This window comes from Hyperoodon ampullatus (genome assembly GCF_949752795.1).
Source record: "Hyperoodon ampullatus genome assembly, chromosome: 1".
NCBI lineage: Eukaryota > Metazoa > Chordata > Mammalia > Artiodactyla > Ziphiidae > Hyperoodon > Hyperoodon ampullatus.
The window spans coordinates 160,780,465-160,791,660 of record NC_136914.1 but is presented as its reverse complement, the minus strand read 5'-3'; the positions used below and the strand labels follow the sequence as shown (position 1 = coordinate 160,791,660).

At 41.0% G+C, this 11,196-nt stretch overlaps 1 protein-coding gene across 3 annotated transcripts in view; it reads right to left on the bottom strand.

Moving 5' to 3' along the window:
- Positions 1–8,865: 8,865 nt before the first annotated feature.
- SLC9B2 (solute carrier family 9 member B2) overlaps positions 8,866–11,196 on the bottom strand; it is a gene marked incomplete at its 5' end in the record, with an annotated part of 34,422 nt that continues 32,091 nt past the window's right edge. For 2 of the 3 annotated variants that reach the window (XM_079704474.1, XM_079704475.1), the window contains one exon: positions 8,866–9,220. In XM_079704474.1, coding sequence (XP_079560600.1) covers positions 8,999–9,220 — 222 coding nt within the window. In that variant the 3' untranslated portion in view covers positions 8,866–8,998. The remainder of the gene's footprint in view (positions 9,221–11,196) is intronic. The other variant, XM_079704476.1, reaches the window with a different exon arrangement.

The following is an 11,196-nucleotide window of genomic DNA, read 5'->3' as shown; positions in this document are numbered from 1 at the left end:
TGGAATGCTTTCTAAGAACACACTATCCCTAGGTAGTTTTATCTACATCCTGATGTCTCTCAACTTTATATTTTTGGTTCCATACACAGAACTCAAGACTCAGAACTTACTTTAGATTTTTAATAAGCAGACCAAACATAAGGTGAGCAAAATAAAAACAGTCCCCCCTCTACACATTTTCTTCTCTAGTCTTTACCATTTGGTAAATGGCAAAACCATCCACTAGGAGCTACTCTCTTTTTCTCACCCCTATATTTAAAACATCACCAAGTCTGTAGGCTCTGCCACCAAATATATCTCACATCCATCCATGTTTATACCACTTTAGCCAAAACTATGGTCATTCCTTCCTGGATTACCACAAGGGTCTCCGTCTCCTAATGCTCCTTCCCATTCCCTATGACCCATTCACCATGTAACAGGTGGAACAAACCTTTATACAATAAATCAGATTATATTACTCCCTTCCAAAACACCCCCTACTGGTTTCTTATCATACTTTAAATAAATTCCTAACTTGTCCCGTGGGTAGAGCCCCATGGCCGATTCAAAGCCCTTTGGCCCCTACCTATGCTTTGGCTCCTCCCTATCTCTCCAAGTCCATCTTGTCCCACTTTCTCTACATCCCAGCTACAGCATTCTTTATGATGTTCTTTGAAAGAGTCAAGTTCTTTCCTACCTTGGGCTTCTGTAGTTGAAGTTTCCCTTACCTGCATTGCTCTGGTCCCAAATATTTCCATGGCTGGCTATTTTATTTTCTTATTTTTATTTTTTTGTGATACGCGGGCCTCTCACTGTTGTGGCCTCTCCCGTTGCGGAGCACAGGCTCCGGACGCGCAGGCTCAGCGGCCATGGCTCATGGGCCCAGCCGCTCCGCGGCATATGGGATCCTCCCGGACCGGGGCACGAACCCGTGTCCCCTGCATCGGCAGGCGGACTCTCAACCACTGCGCCACCAGGGAAGCCCGCTGGCTATTTTATATCACTGAGGTCTCAGCACAAATGTCAGCTCTTCGGGGAGGCCTTCCCTAACCAATCAATCTCAAGTAACCCCTCCCTGAGGTCCTCTCACCTCACACTGTTTTACTTCTTCACTGCACTCACCATTATCCAAAATTTCTTTGTTCACATATTGTTTACCTGTTTATTTTCTATCTTCATTACAATTTAAGCTCCATGAGAACAGGAATCTTGCCAGTCTTTTTAACCATCGTATTCACAATGTCTGGCAAAATAGTAGATTCCCTAAAAATATGTGATGAATTCCTGTCCCTGAGCGAGTCACTCGACCTCTCTAACTCACATTTGTGGGCCTACTGTTGCTAGACTCACCTCTGGGTCTGGAGAATACAAAAGTGAATAAGACATGGCTTCTTCAAAATCTCATCCATTTATCCCTTTTTTAATATTTACTGAATGTATATTGTACTATGTTCCACATGCTGCTCTATCTCAGTGTTTAGTTCCTTCTTCAGTAAAATGGAGTTTTGTTAACCAACTCTATCTCATAGGCTATATAAACAGGATGAGTATGAAAATAATATACAAAATAAGAAGTGCTATAAAAATATTACTTTATATATTGCTATTGTTGCACCTGCCTCTTTCCTTTTGTCTGGTACTGGCCAGGAGTTTATGACAACAGAGAGTCAACTGACAAAACCAGTAGTATAAATTCTAGTACTCATGGAAGGTAATAAATATGAATATCCATTTCATAGGATATTCTGGTGCATGAATGTCTGGTGCATGAATTCTTAAATGTGATAGTAATAAGTGTCACTTTCCCACACTTCTGTTGCAGTAACAGAATAACAATAACAAATAACAATACTATTTACCCCTATGAAAAATTACAGAGTGAGGTGTGACCTCTCTCGGTGCCACCCAAGCCAATCTTCCCTCTCCATCACCCCATCTGATCTTTCATAGACTACAGGACACACACAGAGGGGCATCAGTGACCAGTTATGGGCCTGCAGAGCTCTTATAAGGACTCCTACATGATATGCCTGACACGTGGTACCTGTGCAACAACTGTCCTTAATCCTTCAAAAGCACTGATCTAAAGGGCTTGTCCACTGTGATAGAACAGGCTGAGTGAGGGGCGTGGGAAGAGGGAGGTGAGCCCTCCCAGGATCAGCAACCAATCCTGGAAGACATCTCCAATCACAGGAGCTTACGAACGTTCATTTGCAGATATGCACCATTTGTACAGTAGTCTTCACTTAATAAAATTAATTTTTCAGTCAGTCCTGACTGACAGACATTTTCTTACTTGCGAGTACCTGTAAAATGAAAGAAACGCAGGAGGAAGGGAGAGAATAAAGAAGAGAAATGTGGGGTGAGGGAGTAAAGACACGAGTCAGGGAGAGGAGAGAAAGAGGCCTGTGACTGTTTCCCCAGTGCCGGGCAAAGAAGCCCCCTAGAACTACGCTCCCTAGAACTGAAGGGGACGAAAAGGCGTTCCTGGGGGCTACCAGAGAGGAAAGACCGCGGGAGACAGGGGACTAGTGTCAAAGGGGAGAGGAAAGACAAATGGGCCGTACATACAATTCCTTTAGCATCCGCCGCTGCCCCGGGAGCGGCCCTGGCGCCCAGCAACCGCCGCAAAGCCCACGCGCAGCTCTGGGGTACAGGTGGCGGAACCTCGGAGAGCGCAACGGGATTCGGGACAGCGGCATCTGGGCGGGGCTGACGACGGCGGGGCGGTGCTAATGGCAACGAGGCGGGGCTCATGGCAACGAGTGGGGGCTGGCTGTGGCGGGGCGGGGCTGGCGGCGGCGGGGCGGGGCTGACGCGTTTAAGTGGCGTCATGGTCTCCCCAGGCCCCGGCGCCAGAGGGTTCTGGTGTTCTCCGCGACCGCCCGGTGTGTTTTCAGTCTGTTCAACCCTTTCCTTTCCATGTCTCAGAACACTGACATATTGTGTTGTAAAAGTCAAGGGACGGAGTTGACTTCGGAGGGGCATTAGCCAAAAAGCAGCGCCAGGGGCTGCGCGTGCCAGAAGTAACTTGTCAAAACTCAGATCATATTTCCTCTTACGTCAACTTAAATATAGTGCAGTCTTAAAAGAACATAGTCCCTGGGGTCAGGACTGCGCTCAAATTTCAGCACCGCCACTTTGTAGCTTTGGGACCACAGGCAAATACATAATCTCCCTGAGTTTTGGGTTTTCTTATCTGTAAAGGATGTGGTGGTGTTGTGAGACTAAATGAATTGATGCGTGGTAGGTGTCTGCAACAGGGCTTGATACAAAGTAAACAGACGATATTCTGTTATCAGTGTAAAACCTTTGTTTTGTTTTGTCCCCGGCACCATGAAATCTTATGGGGAAATCTTCATATGAAACAAATGAAAGCAGAACTGCTCTGGTTTAAGGTGGGCCCAGAAGCTTTGGGTTCTCAGTGCCAAAGGTGGACTTCAAGTTTCCTCTATGGAACCCCCAAGCTTCCTACAATATAGACGAAAACAACTGTTATTGGAGAAAGTCTAAACTTCTTAGAAAGACAAACTGACCTTTCCTATTTTTTTCCTCCTGATACTCCAAACAACTTTTTCTCCTGCACACGCTGTATTCCTTTTTGACCCCATGTTTTTTCTGAAGTCATTCCGTCTATGCGGAGTGTTCCCTCTCTTCTTTTCTTATTTATCATTTAAGATCTCATTCAAATTACAACTCTTTCTGGGGCGACTGAGTAAAAATTCTCTTTTTATTGTAACCCCTTCCCACTTTCAGCATGGTGTAGACAGCTCACACCATGCTGACAGGATTTAAAGTCACAGACAGGATTTAAAGTCATTTTCTTCCTTGTTTTAGGAGAGTAGACAAGGTCTTTTGTGATTATAGGGTTAAGGAGATGCTTTGTTCTCATGGTAGGGAAGGAAAAAGCAAGGAGATCCCCAAGGATACTGGGATGAAGAACAAATGGTAGAGCTGGGAAGAAGGACCTTTGAGAGGAATCTGCTGTCCTCCAGGACACTGCTCTGTGCCCCAGATGCAATGGACTGCTGGAGGTCAAATGCTTTAGGGTCTATTTAAGGAAGACGGAGGGCACATCAACAGAGTTTCGGAATTCTCACCAGGTCAGAGGGCTCAGGCCATATTTAATTTGAGTTAGTCAACTAAAGCATGTGATATCACTTGCTCCCAAAATGGCATGAAGCAATTCCCATCTGTTACAGAGAACTAAATTATTCATATAGAAATAGAATGTTCTGAAACATTTCAAAAATAATGTCCTTCATTTATTTAAAGACAATATAATACAAATTTAATAATAATCACTTAAAAAGCAGCTAAAGAAACATCTGAAGCTTTTTTGGTAAAAAAAATCAATAGTAAGTTAATAGTAATTAAATTGGTTATATTTGCAGCAATGCCATTAAAAGCAAAAAAAAAAAAAAACTTTTGAGGAACAAAGAGAACCTTATTCATTACAGTTTTTACTAAATTTGATATGAAAGTAGTTTCAAAAATATCTTCTGTGTAAATGATCTGTACTTCTGAAAGCACTTCAATACAAACAGAAATTTGGCCAATGATCTATTTGGTATGATTTAAGTGCCAATTTTCTTTTCCAATCTTACCTCTCACTAATTCCCTTTATCAACCTTAAGTGTCAGCCATTTACCCCAGGCTTTACTGTTTTCACACTTGGCTAATATGCCAGCCCGGTACCTAGCTGTTCCCTTCTTCGCTTTACTCCCTAATATCAACTCATCAATCCAAATCATATCCTTTCTTCAAGGTCTGGTTCAAGTATCACCTCCTTTAAGAAGTTTTCCTCACTGAGAACAGTTTTGAATCATTCATTTGGATTACAGCTATTTGTACACATCTTGCTTCCTTGTAAGTTTCTTGAAGGCAAGTATATTATTCACATTTGTATTCCCCTCAGAGTCAATCTCCCACTAGAATTCAAGTTCCATTAAACAGAACCCTTGAATATCTTCTTCATCACTGTATTCCCCAGCACCTAGCAAAACTGGCACATAGTAGCCAAGTTACAAGTGTATTCTGAGTGAGTGAATGAATGGATTTTAGAACATAACTCCATAAAGGCAGGGATTTATCTGTTTTATTCATTGCAAAATGAATATTTGAATATTACCAGGTGAATAAATTATTTTTTGGAAGGCTTAGGATTCATTATATACAACAAAAATTCTTCAATCTATATGCCTTCCCAGAGGTCAAATGTATTTATGTTGCCTTTCACCCAACCAATTTGGTGGATGATATATCATTCTGAAAATAAGACATCCCCCAGAACTGCAAGAGTAAAATTTAAAAGAATCAAAATAAAATGGGTGTTTACATTAGTTTGTTTTCTTTATTGTGCTTTTCTGTGTTCTAAATTTTCTGCAATGAAAATGTATTATTTTGTAATCAGACAAAAATAATCAATACTATTTTTAAAGAATGTAATGGATGAGATCACTTGCAAACATAAGACTGAGGACATTTTGAGAACATTAAAGTCCAATCAATGTTTTGGAGTTAATACCAGAGAGAAAAACACTGGACTGTGAAAATAACTTGAAGAGCTGAAGCCTAATCAGTCTGCCTGAAGACAAACAAACAGACAATAAACAAACACTTCTCAAAGGGGAGATTGATGGTAGCAACCCTAGGAAAAATCGGCCTCTTGAAGAACATGAATTTATAGTGTTTGTTTAGCACTGTCCTTGGAAGTATGACACCCTTGCTGTGCACTGAATTGTGTCCCCCTGCCAAATTCATAAGTTGAAGCCATAACCCCCCAATGTGATGGCATTTGGAGATGGGGACTTTGAGAGGTAATTAGATTGGATAAGATCATGAGGGTAGAGCCCTCATGGTGGGATTAGTGACTTTATAAGAAGAGACACCAGAGAGCTTGCACACTCTCTTCCATCCCCATTTTTTCACCCCACCATGTGAGGACCCAGTGAGAAGGAGGTTATTAGCATGCTACGAAGAGAGCCGTCATTAGAGCCTGATCATGCTGGCAACTTTCACATTTGACTTCCAGCCTCCAGAACTGTGAGAAAATAAATACCTGTTGTTTAAGCCACTCAGTCTATGGTATTTTGTTGTAGTAGCCCAAGCAGACTAAGATAGACTAAGCAGACTAACATCTAAACTGTTATGTGGCAGGTAGTTTTCTGATACTGGAAGATAATCTCCTCACTGACTCAGTTAATAAAAATTTACTAAACGCCCACTGTGCTCCATGCCCTGTGAAAACTGCTGAGGATTCAAAGATGACCAAGATAAGGTTCCCACCCCTCAGGGGTTAATTTAATAGGAGACAAACATATAAACAAACTGAAAAAAGGACTATAAGTACTATGACAGAAGTATGTATAGGGTACATACACCGTTCTTTCAGCCACCCAGAGGTTAGAGTAATGGTTTCTATCTGTGGTTGCGTGGGTGGAGTAAGTTTGGTTGGCTTGAGTCAACACTCTGTATCAAGTTAACTCCGAGTTCACCAGCCAAGTCAAGAGCTGTGACTTACAATGTGGTGACAAACCTGAGACTCCATGGTGAGCCCTGCAGAGACCAATACTGGACAGAGAGCCATAGAGATTTGGGTGTAGAGTAGAGGTAGGAAGTAGCTGCATGCTCTGAAAATGGCATAGGCTATGGCAGTGGCTTACTGTGCTCTTCAACTATTTCTACATTCTGTAAATTTCCATTTCTAATTCTTCTTTGGGGCCTTGAATATTTATAACAACATCTCATTTACTTATACTAACTGTATTTTGTATTAGTTAAAAAGTATTCAAAGCCTGTTACATGGAGAAGAGCTACTGGTGAACATGGGAACCAGCACTAACTGCAGCACCCTTGGGCCTCACATGCCTTTTGCTAGGTCCTAATCATCCCCCATGTCCTAACCCTAGTCCTACTTTCTCTGGAGGCTGTGTCTAAACTGCACGTCCCCCTGGATTGATAAGGTGCTCCTGCTATGAGCTCCCTGGCGCCCCTCTACTTCCTGCATCATGGCACGTATCATACTGTTTTGCAATCTCTTGTTTAATGGTTGCTCTCCTCTATCAGACTGTCAGATCCTTAAAGATGGAAACAATATTAGTCTTCATGATGTGCCTGGGTCACCAAAGGCTTCCAGTAAGTATTTTTTGGATGAATCTAGTTTCAGAGCTTGTGAAAGTAGAGGACCAGGTGAGCATTAAGTTTATGGAGCTACCACCAAGGTGCACCTGGCCAAGGAAGTTCATCCATCTGAACTTTGGTATACATTAATCCAGTCCAAATTGAGAACATAAACACTAAGGGAATACAGTCCCAGAAAGTAACCAGAGTCAGGCTGACATAAAAATGAAGATTCTATGGCTTCGTAGTATGTTAGCTTAATAAAAATTAAGCTAGTTTTGAACAGAGATGAATGTCATGGTGGAAGGGGCTGGAACAGTAGTCTAATGATAAGATTATTTCAATATGAGATGTTAGTCTAACAACTAAATGAAGGGTATATGTACCCTATTCGCACTTCTGTCAGAGCACTTATATCCCTTTTTACAGTTTGTTCATATGTTTGTCTGCTATTAAATCAGACCCTTAGGTAGTCTAATGACATGTTTATTTAAACATGATTATTCTAACAACTAGGCAGGAGTTGACCTAGAGTAGAGGAACTTAATGGGTGACACACAAAAGCAGAGACGTTCTGTTGATTAAGTGGGATAAAATGTGACTTTTGCAGATAAGCCTTTCTTCTTATCTTCTCTACTAGCATGTTGCAATCCCTGAAATTTCTGCCACAGAAGTCACTCTTTTGGTTAAAGTTACTAACTTTAGATAGTCCTTGTTAACCTGCAAGAATATGCTATTAGGTGATGGCAACACCCAACACAATGGTACTTCTGGCTCTCCAATCTGACCTTCCCATCTCCCAGGAATGTGAATGCTTAGTGAGAGACACTTTCTCAGCCTCCTCACAGCGGGGTGTGGTCTTCACTAACATTATGTAAGAGGAGAGATGTGTCCAACTCCACATCCCTTCCTTAAAAATAAATTGCTTGCCTTGGACTTTCTTTTTTCCTTCTTCCCGAGGATTAGAAAGGGGACAGACATCTTTAACCTTTGTCCTAAGCTAGGGCATGGCAGAGCCTCAAGACAGGACATGGGTCTCTGAGTAGACTGCATGAGCAGAGTAACCCTGTCAGCTGGTTTCATAAGAGGGAAATAAATTTCTCTATTTAAGTATTTCATTTTTTGTTTCTTCATTATAGCAGCTTACCTTACCCTGATTAATATGATATCCATGAGGCTGGTGTAGAGATTGATAGAAATTGATGAGGGATTGTGTTATGGTATTTTAAAAGAAGAAAAGAGGAGGGCTTCCCTGGTGGCTCAGTGGTTGAGAGTCCGCCTGCCGATGCAGGGGACACGGGTTCGTGACCCGGTCCGGGAAGATCCCACATGCTGTGGAGCGGCTGGGCCCGTGAGCCATGGCCGCTGAGCTTGCACATCCGGAGCCTGTGCTCCACAACAGGAGAGGCCACAACAGTGAGAGGCCCGCGTACCGGAAAAAAAAAAAAGAATAAAAGAAAAGAGGAGCCCAAAACAATTCAAGGCATGAGAGGCTAGGTGACCATGAATCGTGAAACTGTGATGGTAATAGTAAGTCAGAGCAAGCTGTTGGCTAGCAGAACAGGACACTGAAATTAAATTGTGGTAGTACATTCAAGTGTATATGTCCCTGTAAAAATTAAGATATAATGATGAATAAGTGTGTGGAAAAAAAAAAAGAAGGTAGAGATCATGTTGGAGATGTAGAACATTACCCCCATCCCCCCCATATGGAAAGGGCAATGGCTAAAAATGCTGTTTAAAGAAATAGCCACACTCGATTCTAGTACATTTTAAGCTTAAACATTACATATGTCAATATCCATATGGATAAAAGTAGCCTCTGCTAGTTGATAAAAGTAGCCTCCAAGAGCAGCTTTCTGATGCCTATATTCAGCATTCTCTCTTTTCACCTCTAAACCTGTATAGAAGTCTCTCCTTGATCTTCTTCATCTTTATTTTGATGTTCAGCTTTCTGGAGAAGTCTGGGGCCTAGCAAACCAATAAGTAGACTTCCAATTGGGGCTGTGATGAGGATGGCCAAAAATGCCACTGTCAACACATCCATTCCATATCCTTCTAACTGTTTCTCTCCATGTGATCTTGCTGTGTCCAAAGCCACAGATCCTATTGCAGCCTGTAAAAGTTTAAAGGTAAAGTTGGAAGCATGATAAGACAAGCACATAGAAAAAAAGGTTAATTATTTTATCATTTGCAAAAACAAATTTCTTGTTCTTTTGCTCAACTGACAAAGTTCTCTTAGTCTTCTTTCAAAGTGTACTACAGTTGATTTTAATTATTTAAAAGCTCTGCCTGCCCTTGCACAGGGAAAGAATGATGATTCATATATACCTATTTGCATAAGGTAAACTTACAAAAATATCAGGCAAATATATTTCAGAACACAAGGCAAATACAGACTTAGGATATTAATTAACTATAACAAGATTCTATATACTAAATTCCTCCTGAGTAAAGTTGAAAGTTACTGAAGGGTCATCTCATTCTTTTGTCTTTAGGAATTTGGAATTAAGAAAGGACAAGATGAAAAAATGCAGTGATACTTACTGGAAGATGATGAAATTTTACATGAAAAAACATAAGAATATGGCTGTACAGCCTAAGCTAATTGTTAAACATCAAGAAACTTGAAAGTGGTAGGTACCTTTGAAACTTGAAGTTAACCTTATTAGGAATTTGATTAACTCTTTGCCTTAGGAGTTGGTGAAATGTTTTGTTTAAAATTTATCTACTGGGAAGTATTATGAAAACTCTTAGAGACAAAATGCAATATTATCAGTGCACATGGGGAAAATACATTAATCAATCTTGTTATCCTCTTATTGGCACAGAACATAGCAATGAAACAGAAGAGAAAATATCAGTGTGGATGAGACACAATGGCAGAGACTACTAATTGCCCGCAAATATCTGAATGCCTCTTTTCCCTTCTATAATAGAACTCCTGAGTTTAGCTGGTCACATTGCTGTCCAAATACAGACTTTTTTTCCAGTCTTCTTTGCAACTAGTTGAAGCTATGTATCTAAGTTCTGGCCATTAAGAGGTGAGCAGAAGTGATAAATGCTTCTTGTAACTGTTCCTTGAAAAGAAATGGACACTTGTACCTTATTCTTTCCCCCTTCCCATTGGATGACAAACAGTGAAAGTTGGACTCATGGATGAAAGGCATACGCTGAGGACAGCAGTTACCCTGCCAGCTCTGGAATTCCCATGCTGCACTGCTGGTTAGAGAGAAATAAAAATCTATCTCATTTAGTCCTCGTGTTTGAGGGCTCTTTGCTATTTCAGATCACCTCGTGCCATAACTAATTCAACATTTCATGAATTCTCAGCAAGAACTGCACACATTATGAGGTATATTTCTGTTTCAGCTCTCTGTCATTGTGTATATGAGTATGTGTGTGTACGTTTGGGGGTTTGTATGTTTGCTAAGTTGTCATTTAAAATATATTTCTGGGACTTCCCTGATGGCCTAGTGGTTAAGAATCCGTCTTGCAACTCAGGGGACGCCAGTTTGATCTCTGGTCGGGGAACTAAGATCCCACATGCCGCGGGGCAACTAAGCCCGCGCACCACAACTAGAGAGAAGCCCGCGCATGGCAACAAGGAGCCCGCGTGCCACAATGAAAGATCTCATGTGCTGAAACTAAGACCTGACACAGCCAAAAAATAAATAAATAAATAATTTAAAAAAATATATATATATTTCTTATAGTAGGTCATAGACAAAAAAGTTTAAAGAACACTAATATGGAAAAAATATATAAGAAAGTCTTGTTTCTTGCGCAGTGGCAAAAGAAGAAAAAAATTGTATACAATACTTGCTTTGAGAACATGCATTACTCAAGACATCCTAGATAATTTTAAAATTTGTTTTCATAACAGGAAAGTGCCGTCTTTCAGATTTTGATGTTAGAAACAAATGTTTCATACTAAAGCTACTAGAGCGATTATTTTGATATTTACCTACTAAAGTTACTGAAAGTAGAGTGGAGGCTGGAGAACTGTGAGGGAGAAACTGTTCTACTTACTGTGCTCTATTAACCTCACAGCATTCTTAGCCACTATGTCTCAGACACCTTTGAAAGTCT